This window comes from Camelus dromedarius, chromosome 31 (assembly GCF_036321535.1).
Source record: "Camelus dromedarius isolate mCamDro1 chromosome 31, mCamDro1.pat, whole genome shotgun sequence".
Taxonomy (NCBI): domain Eukaryota; kingdom Metazoa; phylum Chordata; class Mammalia; order Artiodactyla; family Camelidae; genus Camelus; species Camelus dromedarius.
The window spans coordinates 1,258,501-1,270,552 of NC_087466.1; the positions used below are offsets into that span (position 1 = coordinate 1,258,501).

Below are 12,052 nucleotides of genomic sequence, written 5' to 3' on the forward strand. Positions count from 1 at the left end.
AGAGAGAACTCTAAAAATGCTTTCTAGCTCTTCATGAAATATCATCTGATTAGACAAAGACTGGTCCTAAGTAGGTAATTAAATACCTTTGCTTGAGAACAGCATATTCTAAATTGCTAATTTGCACAACAGTGGTCCCAGCAGTAAGGTGGCCAGATCATGCAGCTGGAGGAGGGGTGGAAAGTTGAGGAACAAGAGCAGTCAGTTATTAGACCAGGATAATCTCATGTCTGCACAACCATGCTGACCTGCTAATGCACGACATTTCAAAGTAGTCAGTTACTGCTTTCTACCCAGACATCTCATACTTGAAGGGGACAGTGGGGACTTGTAACAATGATCAACTTTTGAGAAACCTGAGAATTTCTTTAGAATAAAATATCTCAAAAAAAAAAAAGCCATTTATGTTTTTTTTTCCTTTGAAAAAGCAAAAGAATTAAATTTTGCTATAGAATTTTGGGGTTACTTCTTAAGAAGACGCTTTCTAAGAAGTTAGGAACAGTAAAGTAAGTAATTTAGTGACTCAATATACAGAACTTCTTTCTCATCTCTATTTTAATAGAACAGCTTTCAAATGCATCCAGTGCCTATAAGTTCCTTATAGACCCTTTCATTAAAAACAAGCAGAGCACAGTAGCCACTGTGGCCGAGAACAAAGTCCATTCACCCTTTAGAACCCAGAGAAAGATACTCCAGCTGCAAAAAATGAACATGCAACAGGAGGCAAGAGGGGAAAGTGGTATCAAACAGGAAGGATATGTTCTGATTTGTACTATTACTGATACTGCCACAATGATGGATCACAAGATGTATATGGTTGTTCAAAACCAGCTCACAGAATTCCTGACACTTTAACGATCCTCAGGTCCATATGAGGAGGCGCCAGCACATCTGTATGTGAAAACAGCCCCAAGTGTACAATACAGGATCCCCCTCCACCAACATCCATTAACACCCACCAGACAAGCCATTTCCTCTGGGAAAAAATGACCCCCAGGAAGTCCTTCTCTACAGAAAATGAACTATGAGGAGAACCAGAGGATAAGGACCCCAAAAAAAACCGGAGGCTTATGTACAAAATCAGGTCCATAAACCAATTCTGTTTGACATTCGAAGGGTTTTTTCTCTCTCAATAAAAACCTTAAAAGTAGGAGATATTTTCTAAAACTGTAGAATTCTGGCTTCTCTTGAAAATAAGAAAAAAGGATATAAGAAAAAAACGCAGAAAATAATTCAAGAAACAACACAAGAGATGTTTGCAGAACTCAAGAGCTATGAATCTACTTTGATCTAATTTTGGCAAATATAAAGAACATATTTAATATGTACACATAATGAAGCATAATAATAACTAACTCCCTTAACATCACCACTCAAAGTAAGAAACAGGTCAGAATACCCTACCTGTCCAGGTGTTTTTTCACCTATTCTTCTATCTGTCTTTCCAAACCCAAAGGTAACCACCAACGTCTGTGTTTATCATTCTCAAGCTTTTCCTCTGTGTGTGTACTGTGTATGTGATTTCATTACATGCTTACGTAGCTCTAAATTATATACCATCTTTCATGCTTTCAGTTTTATAAAAAGTTATATATTGTTTTAATTCAACATTTTTCAAATATTTATCCTTGTTGTTACATGTGTAAGTTATTCACTTATTTGCAATGCTGTCTACACCCAACTGCACAAAAGGACCAAACATTTATCCATTTCCCCCATCACTGCAATTTGGTTGTTTTCAGCTTTTTATTCTGAACAATATTGCTACTATAAATAGTCTTTGTCTTAAATCCAGGGATAAGTTTCCCTAGGATACACCTGCAAAATATCTATAGAATAGTGTAGTGTCAAACTCCAAGTAGCAGTGGATTCATTAGCTGGTCAAAATCGGGAAGTTTTAAAAATAAAGTAAAATAGTATCAAAATGCAATGCACAAAGAAAGGTTATTTCATGAATGTTTGATACCCACCCACCCCTATGTGTTTACTGGACCAAACTATAAATATATTTGTTACTACAGGTCTAGAAAAAACAGTCCTAAAGCCACCCTTCTAGGTAAATACTCCACAAAAAAAGTGAACTATTGAGTCTTATGGGATGTGGATGCTCAACTCTGTAAGACAACACCGAACTGTTTTCCTAACCAGTCACACCAATTTATACTCCCACTGGAAGTGTATAAACTTCCTAATGACCCACTTCCTTGTTAACTCTTGGTAACATCAGGCATAAGAATTTCTGGCTAACCTAGTAGGTATAAAACAGTATCCCACTGTGGTATGCATCTGCATTTCTATGATTACCTGTGAGGACGCTCATCTTCCCTGCACATGCTTCCCACTTCGCTTTTGTGGGAAACATTTTTGTCTTACTGACTTCCAGGCTGCATGTATGTATACATGTGTTGATTCTTATATGCATATATATATATACATGAATCCTTGGGCAGCTATGTGTTTCAAGTGTTTTCTCCCAGTTTGTGGCTTTTCTTTCTACTTTCTTTAGAGTGTCTTTTAACAAACATATGTTCTTAAGTTTAATTTCATAGAACATTATCAACCTTTCCCTTTGTGGGTTTTTTTGTGTGTGTGTGTGTGTGTTTAAGAGATTTTTCACTCCATCAAGACCATACAAGTTTGTTTTATTTCATAACTGTAGTCACGTCTTTGCCACCTGCCAGTGATCTGCAGCACCTCCTCTCTCCATATCACTTCCCCTACTTTATGGTTCTACGGTCCACTCCACTGGTCAATTCGTCTATCCCAAAGCCAGTAATATACCACCTTAATTCCTGTATCTTTAAAATAGGTCTTGGGCATAATAAGGCAAGGACCCTTATTTCCTTCTTCTTTAAGAATGTTCAGCTATTTTATTTGGGGGCCTGTCTGTGCCCACCAAGTTCCTCACAAAATTAATGCACTTAATTTCATTTGTGAGAATCACCTTTTTGATACTGCATCTTTCTATTCAATAAGACGTCTCCATTTAATTTTTTTAGTGTCTTACAGTAAAGTTTCATAATTTTTCCAAACAGCTTGCATATATTTCTAGATCTACTTTTGTTTCTCTTGTCAACGTTATCTTTCTTTGATTGATACCTTTTGTCTGTTGCTGGTAGGAAGAAAGGCAATTAATTATTTTTTAATATGAATCTTCTATTCAGCTATCTTGCAACATTCATTATTTCTAATAATTTATTGATCCTTATAGATTTTCAATGGAGACAATCACCACTTGAGAAAGACAGTGTTATATTTCTTCTTTTTCAGCCATCATTGTATTTCCACTCCCCACCTTTTGCACACATGCCAGAATTTTCAGAACCATCTTGAACAGAGGTGGAGGGGGCCTCCTGTCTTTTTTTCTGACTTTAGGAGACCAGCTGATTTTCTTTTCTATTCTATTATTGCTTTATTGTCTGTGAGTACAGAGCCTGTTTGATTTGAAATCTCCATGGTGAAACAGGAGATGATACCTAATGAGCATTTACTAAGAGAACAGAACAGGAACAGGCACGCTCTGCTCCTCCTGGCTTGCCTTGTGCTTTACCTGTGACGGAGCAGACATCTCTCTAATTCTTTTTCTCAGTCTATTGAGAAAAACCCATGATTTTACTTGGCTAACGTCATGAATTAAATTTAATATTTTCAAGCGGAAATCTTTCTCTCCCCCTTCAATTCCTGTGAAAATCCAACTTGGTGTTTGTAATAAACTTACTGATCTCATCTATGTTCACAGGTATGGCTCCTCTCAATCCTTTCTTCCATTGCTTGTGTCATATTTATGCATAAGGTTCTGCTGATCTGAAATAATGACTTTAGGAAGGTACTCTCACTCCACCGTTCTGTGGAAGAGGTAGTATACGGTTGCAATGATCTGTTCCTCACCGGCTAGGGAAAGAATCTGAAATGCAAGTCACTGAACATGTAAAAACTGGGTCTCAGGCTTTCTCTGTGAAAAAACGTTCAACTACTGATTCAGTTTCTTCAGTGCGTTCTATATTCAGTGTGTCCTGAGAACTGCAACACCATGTCTAGACATCTAACCTATACAGACATCCTAATGCTCTAAAAGACTCTGTACGAAGATAATCATTGTTTTATTATAAACAATAAAACAGCAAAAAACCAAAACAACAACAAAAACCCTAAATGTTCATTAAGGAAGCAATAATTTAAAATTTTGGATAAGACTACTCTATGCATTACTATGCAGCAATATATTAAAAAGTATTAATAAAAAAGTAAATTAACAGGTACGCAAATATAAACATTACACAGAATGATCCTATTGACATGAAAAACCAAAAAAATTCCAAATCCATAAATATGTTTGTGTACGCAATTATACAAGAAATATAGATACTTTACGTCAAAGGCTTACACCAAATTCTTCTTTGTTTTCTAATAACTACCTCCATATGCTGTGTCATCATAAACAGGAGGCATCTTTAATTATAAAATATTTTTCACTATTTTTCAAATTAAATATATTCCATGCTGCTTTACAACCAGCTATAGGCCATGAAAATCTAATTATATATTGTAGTCAAAGCTTATATAGAAGACAGTGTGCAACTTTTGAAAGCTGACATTTAAGGTCCTCTTCAGCATGCTCAACAGACAATGTAATTGTACTTACCGATTTCATTAATCACTGCTCTTATTTTGGAGACAAAAGGGCCAACTTCACTGGGATTCATTTTGACTCTTTCCTTAAGATCAGCACCTGCAAGGTATTTTATTTACAAATATAATCCAGTTATAAACAAAATTTTAAGGCAACGAATTGAAAATTTACTTAAGATTCATATATAACTTGAAGATAAGGCAGAATTTATCTACCAAACGAATTCTATTATCTAACTTTTCCATCCCAAAGACGCTGGTCAGCATCAGAAAGAATAAAATGTTTGTTCATACATCTACCACGTACTTAAAGCAATGGTTCTCAAGCTTTGTGGTCTCAGGCTCCATTCATACTCTTAGAGGAACGGGTTTTGTTCAGATTATATAATATAAATCTACCAACAGTTATTCTATTATAAAATGAAACAAAATTTTTTAAATATTTATTTATTCATTGAATAATACAAATAAGCCCATTCGTGTTAACAAAAATCACTGCAGATTGATGCCACTTTCTTGGTTCCTGCAAGTATGCTGGCACTTTACCCACCACTGCTTCTGCCCCATCAGTGCAAATGCCAACCCAGTGAAAAGGGCACCTCACTGCTGCAAAAACCATTGTGCCCTCATGGATGCCTGCTTGGTGACCACAGATCACATTTAACAATCATTCATTTGAAAGTATATACAAACCGACAGTGTGATAATTAGTTCACCCCAGACTCATCACTTGGGAACAGATACAAATCAACATAAAGAATTCCTTAAGGGATTGTTTACTCTGTGGCTCAACAAAGACATTCTTTTTTATAAAATTAACTTCTCTGAGACAAGGTAGGTCCCTATTTAAATAAACAGACAAACAACAAAGTAGAATTACAGGACAGACGGTATACGCTCAGCTCCTCACTCTCTTACTAGCCCACTAGAAACTGATCATGACAGGACATCATATCGAGTATCAGCCGAGGCGGGGACATTCTGAGCCCACACACTTCCTGAGGGAGTGAGAACTACAGCTGATCAAGCACACACCCCACACAACCCGTTACTTCTTAGGTATACATAGCCTAGAAAATCTCTCAAACACATGCCCAAGAAAACATGTACAATGACATTCAATGTAACATATATAAAAATAGCAAAACACTTGGAAATAACCTAGACATTCAACAAAAGGATTAATAACAAAACTGGAACATATTTATGCAACAGAATGTTGTATGTGCAACATGAAAATGAAGGAATTAAAGTATAAATATGGATACATTTAACAATGTTGGAAGATTTATAAGTATAGAAATAAATATAACACATTTATAATTATATATAATTACAGAAAGATACACAGTATAATAATCATTTACGTAAGTTTTTAAAAGAAGAATGCTACTTAGGGATATAAAACATGCATGGAAGTAATAAACTCCAAATTCAATTGGTGGTGACCTCAGCAGAGGGGAGGGATGTGACTGGCAATGGACACAGAGAACTTCAATCTTTTTTGTAATACTGTGTTGCTTAAGTTAGGTGATGGATTCTCAATATGTTAACTCTTTAAACGTTTTTAGATGTCTGGTATAATATCTTCATAACTAATTTTTTCTATGAAAAATTAAAATTTAGCAAAGAAAAATAGTAGGGCCAAAAAATTCTACATTAAGTTAATAGGATGTATTTGTTAATGAAGTAATGGTTCAAACTCACTGTCATTTAACATTGAGAATATAACTGTAAACTGAGAATATAAAATGTTGCTTAGTGCATGTTAGCTAATAATACGTATCGTTTAACAAAAGTAGCTAAAAGTAGTGTGATACGGGGGAAGGGAGAGGACGAAGGAGGAGCCAAAGCAATGAATAAGTGGAAGTTGATGGGACAGACGAGGACTCTGGAGGAGGTGGTCCTGAGGGGCCCCCGAAACTGCATCATGGGATCCATCATGTCCTCTGGTCCCAGGACACCATGAGGGTGCGCTCTAACACACCAACCAGAGGTCTGACGGGGGCTTTTCCAACATTCTGACCCTGCGACCACACAGCATGCTTTGAAAAGCACACTTGGGTTAAAGAGACCAGGCTGCTGGAAGCCATGGCAGGAGCCAAAGAGAATCAAGGTTTGCTCGTAACACTTGTGGCCCATTCGCTGCACACCAGTCCCAGCAGAGAAATCCTGGAATACAGCTTTATCCACACAACAGTGTGAGACAGAAAATGAGCACCTTTAAAGTCAGGAAGGAAAATAACTGCCCACTGAGAATTCCAAACAAATCAAATCTATCCATCAGAAATGATGGTGAAATAAAGACATTTTCACACACCCACTCAGACACACACACCCACACAATCGGACATCAGCAGGCCCACACTAAAAGAAACACTACAGGGAAATCTTCACACAGGTTATGCAAGGAGAGTTTAAAATCTTACTTGATACCATTTACAAGAGATATGTCTTAAAATATAAGAGCACAGAATGGCTAAAGAAAAAGGGTAAAAACAACATGCAAATATCAAGCAAAAGAAAACTTGCAAAGTCATCTTAATCTCTGGCAAGGGAAAACGAAGGCAAGAAACATGACTCAAGACAGAGGGTCACTTTACAATAGCAAACATGTTGATCCATTAAAAAAGTCCTAAGAATTATAAATAAAAAACAAAAAAGACAGTTCTAAAATATAAGAAGCAAAAGCTGACACATCGACAACCACAGTGGGTTTTAACAGATCTCTCACAGGCGCTGATAAAGCAAGCAGTCAAATACCCTTATCAAGTATCCCTAACTAGAAATAGAAAAAAGGGAGGGAAAAAATCCCAAAATAGAAGAAAAGAAAGATTAAAAACTAGAGTAAAAAATAATTTTGTAAATAGAAAATACATGTGCAAGAGAGAAAAATCAAAATAGTTGGCTCTTTGAGAAAAACTAAAATAAATAAAAGGCCTTTTAGCAAGACTCATAATGGAGGATCAAAGAAAGCACAAATTCCAATCAAGAATGAAAGGAGGCCGGTACTAAGGATTTTACAGACAATGAAACAGTAAGGGAATATTATTAACAACTCTAGCCCAATTAATTTGAAAAATGACAAACAAATTTCTAGGAAAACACAACTTACCAAAACTGACAAACAGAAAATCTGAAAACACAAATACATAATAAAGAAACTGAAAATGTAATTCAGTTTCTTGAGTAAAGTGTCTACTCAAATCTTTTGCTAATTTTTTTCCTAAATAATTTGTTTTATTCTTGGGTACAAGTGTTTTTCAGAAATATGATTCACAAACATTTTCTCTCCATCTGTGGCTTATCTTTTGATAATTCTTGATTGGTTTGGGAAGTTTTAATTTTAAAGAAGTCCAGTTCATCAATTTTTCTCTTTTATTACTTGTGCTTTTGGTGTCCTTTCTAATCAACCTTCATTATTAATTAAAAAGTCACGGCAAACTAGGAATAAAAAATTTTTTGATCTGATAAAGAGCAATTATAAAATACCTATAGCTAACATCACTTTTAATGGTCAATTATTTCCTCTCAGAGATCAAGAAATTATACAGATGGGAACAGATGTACTAGTCAGTGTAATAAGAAAGGTTTTTTAATTGCAAAGATCAGAAGAAAAAAATAAAACTGTCATTGTTAACAGATAGCTTAATCATACATGAAACATAGCCAAAACAATTTACAAATCATGTAAATAAGTGAATTTAGTAAGGTTGCTAGATACAAGTTCAATATATGAAAACCAACTCTTTCTATATAGTAGCAAAAGAAATTTGTGCAATTTTAAAAAGGTATCATTTATATTAACATTAAAAAGATCAAACAGCCAAGGAATAAATCTAATAAAAGATGTATAAGATCTTGACACAAAAACCTACAAAATCTAAATTAAAGCAGTCCTAAATAAATGGAGAACTACATCGTGTTTATGTAGTAGTACTGTATGGAGTGTTGGTAGACTCCATGCTAAAAGATGTAAATTTGCTCCAAATTAATAGATTCAGTGTGGTTCCAATCAAAGCCCTAATGCTTTCAGAAACTGACAAAATGAATATGCAAAAGCCTAATAATAGTCAAGATAGCTCTTGAAGAAGAAAAGGCTGAAGAATGAAGAAAAAGTTGAAGAGTTTATACTAAAAGATACACTGTAAAGCTATAGTCGTTAAGAGAACTTCAAATTGGCTCAAAGATAAACAGAGCAATGGAACAAAACAGCAAGTCCAGAAAATATCTGCCTGATTTATGACAAAGATGGCACTGCTGGAACATGCCAATAAATGGGAATAAGGCCACTGGAGGTTCATATGGGAAAAAACAGTTCATGACCCTTCATATTATATACACAAACAAATCAATTAATGGTGAATTACTGCCTAAATGTGAAAGGTCAAACAATTAACTTCTAAATGAAAACATCCAAAGATATCTTCAAGACATTAGTAAAAAGATTTTTAAAAGATTTCCCCAAAGACTTCTAAAAGGAAAACACCAGATTTCACTGAAATTAAAATCTTCTGTTCCTCAAAAGATATCATTAAGCGAGGGAATATGGAAGTGAAAGAATGGGAAAAGTTATCTGAAATACACGTGCCCTGTGCGTATAAAGAGCTGTAAATTGGGAAGATAAAATAGCCAACTATAAAATACAAGTAAACGATACAGACAATTCACAAAAGAGGGCATCACACCGGCTAATAAAGACATGAAAAGGAGTATAACATAATTAACCAACAAGGAAACATAAATTAAAAACACAATTTTATAAGCAATACAGAGTTGAAGTTAGTGAAGGTAGGAGCAATGAAAACTCTGATTTAATGCTGCTGGGGGTAAAAATCACTTTGGAATGCAATCCCACCCCAAGTGCACACATGCATCAGAAATGCATGATATGTAACTAAAAAAACATGCACAATACATATAAAATAAACAAGTTTATACTGTACAGCACAGGGAAATATATTCAATATCTTGTAGTAGTTCATGGTGAAAAAAATATGAAAATGAATATATGTATGTTCAGGTATGACTGAAGAATTGTGCTGTACAGCAGAAACTGACACAACACTGTAAACTGACTATAACTCAATTAAAAAAAATGCACAAGCACATTCATAGAAGCATTATTCAGAACAGCTGAAACCAGCAACACCCCAAATACTCACCAACAGCATAACGAACTGTGAAATACTCCCAAATATGATCATGCTATTCCTAGGTGAACAGTACGTACTGAACCCCGCAAACATGCTGAGTAGAAGTCAGCCTTAGACCACATGCTGGATAATTCCAGTTCCATAAAGTTTGAAAACAGGCAAAATTAGTACTTGGTAATAAAAATCAGAAAAACACACAGCATCTTTTGGGTGAGAGATGGTTAATGAGAAGAAGAGGCGTAAGGAATGCACTGTGGTGTGCTGGTAAGGGTAGTGTTCATTTCTTAATGTGGGTGGTGACTGCACAGGTGAGTTCATTTTGCAGAAATTTATTACATGCTTATGGTCTGTGTGATTTTCCATATGTTCATTATAATTCAATTTAAAAGTTTATGTTAAAAATACTCCTTCTGCAGCCAATTAAGCCCGCCATGCTCTTTTCCCCAAGGAGGCCTGGTGTGCAATGGCTGCAAACAGGAGCCCCCTCAGTAGTGCACGCAGCCTGCTGCTTGTATGGACTGCCTTAAGGGACCTTGGAGACAGCCCTTTCCAGTGGACATTCATGTCTAACTTCATGCTGTCCCCAGTCTAGGCTCCAGACAGGTATTCAGGGTGCCTCTGGAAAGTCCCAGCACACAGGACCCAGGAGCCACACTGGCCAAGTCATCGTGTCCACCCACACCAGGTGGAGAACAAGGAGCATGTGACTGAGGTCCGATGCAGGGCCAAGTTCAAGTTCCCTGGCCCCAGAAGACCCATATCCCCAAGAAGTGAAGATTTACTAAGTTTAACGCAGATGAATTTCAAGACATGGTGGCAGAGAAGTGGATCATCCTACATGGCTGGGGGTTAAATACATCCCTAATTGTGGCCATCTAGGCAAATGGCAGGCCCTGAACTCATGAGAGCCATGGCGCTTTCCCCTCCAGAAGCTTGACTTTCAAAGAACCAGCTTTGGACTTTACCATCCTCACTACTTACTGTGTGTATTCCACGTCATAAGCTTATGCTCATCTTCACCTCCTTCCTTCTACCCTATCTGGGTTTATTCTGTAGTTACTTCTGTCACTTTTTAAATTGGATTCTTAAGTTTCTTCATCCTGAGCGTTTATTCTTTCTTAAAGTACAATCTTAACTGTATTACACAACTTTTAAAGTATTTTGTTAGAATTTAATTCTGAGTATGTTCTACTTTCCATTATAATTCCTTTGATGAGCTGTAAGTTACTCAGAAGTTATTTAAAGTTTCTCAATGTAGGGGACTTCTTCTAATTATCTTTTGTAAATGGCTTGTATCTTAGCTGCCTGTAGTCACAGAACTCAGCCTTTGAAATCTGTGGAGGTTTTATATTTTATAGCCAAGCAGATGGTTAATTTTCATGAATATTCCATGTGTGCTTGAAAGGGATGCACAGTCAGATACTGGGGACAGTGATCCACACAGGTACGTTACATTAACCCTCAGCAGGCCAGGAAAAATAATCAACTCCCTTTATCAGCCGAGTCAACAGACTCTTCTATTTAATATTTAGGTCATTATATAAATAATTTACAGAAAAATAAAAGGATAGTAAAAAAGCAAATTAGCTGAAAACTGTAGTCAAAATTGAAATACAGACACCCCATATTTTAATATTTTCCTGGTATGTGCACATGTGTATTATATACACACATACCTACAAATACACACATGTGAATATACATACACACTCACATTTACACACATCACACACACACAAACACACGTGAAAGGGCTATATCATTTGAATAAAACTGGTCAACTGACATGCACGAACCAGGGACATATAGTTTTATAAAATCTGTTTCCAGATTTCAAATATATCTCTACCACATGACCATCACTTCTGCTTCTTCTTGAACTTGGACTGCGGAAATGGAGTGCTTCTGAAAATCAATGGCTTATAAACCTGTTGAGGACAGCCATATTCTTTGTTCCCTGACTGTAAAATACTTTCATTTGCAGATTTATAAACATCCATCAGAATGATCAAACCAATGACTTGTTTTCTTTTCTCTATTACATGTTCTCTTCCTATCACCTTTGTACACACACCTGCTGTCAACACTCTTCAAGTAAATGTTTGTGCACAACATTATATGAAATTCAAGAATATTGTCACACATCCTTCTGGCAAAATGGGACAGTCTAACTTCTTGTCACAAAAAATACCGCATGATGAAGCCCTTCCTGCCTAATGACTAATTTGATGCAAATTCCGTATTTCCTTTATATAAACCACAGAAAT

The 12,052-nt window shown here is 36.0% G+C and overlaps 1 protein-coding gene and 1 non-coding gene across 2 annotated transcripts in view; one reads left to right on the forward strand and one right to left on the reverse strand.

Moving 5' to 3' along the window:
- The window catches only part of LOC105095642 (methylglutaconyl-CoA hydratase, mitochondrial), a 231,733-nt gene that overhangs the window by 122,446 nt on the left and 97,235 nt on the right, over nt 1-12,052 (reverse strand). The window contains exon 4 of the mRNA XM_064480943.1: nt 4,643-4,729. Coding sequence (XP_064337013.1) covers nt 4,643-4,729 — 87 coding nt within the window. The remainder of the gene's footprint in view (nt 1-4,642; nt 4,730-12,052) is intronic.
- Nucleotides 10,196-10,330, forward strand: LOC116150084 (small nucleolar RNA SNORA70). Its single transcript, XR_004133759.1, has one exon. It is a non-coding gene; the product is annotated as a small nucleolar RNA SNORA70 (small nucleolar RNA).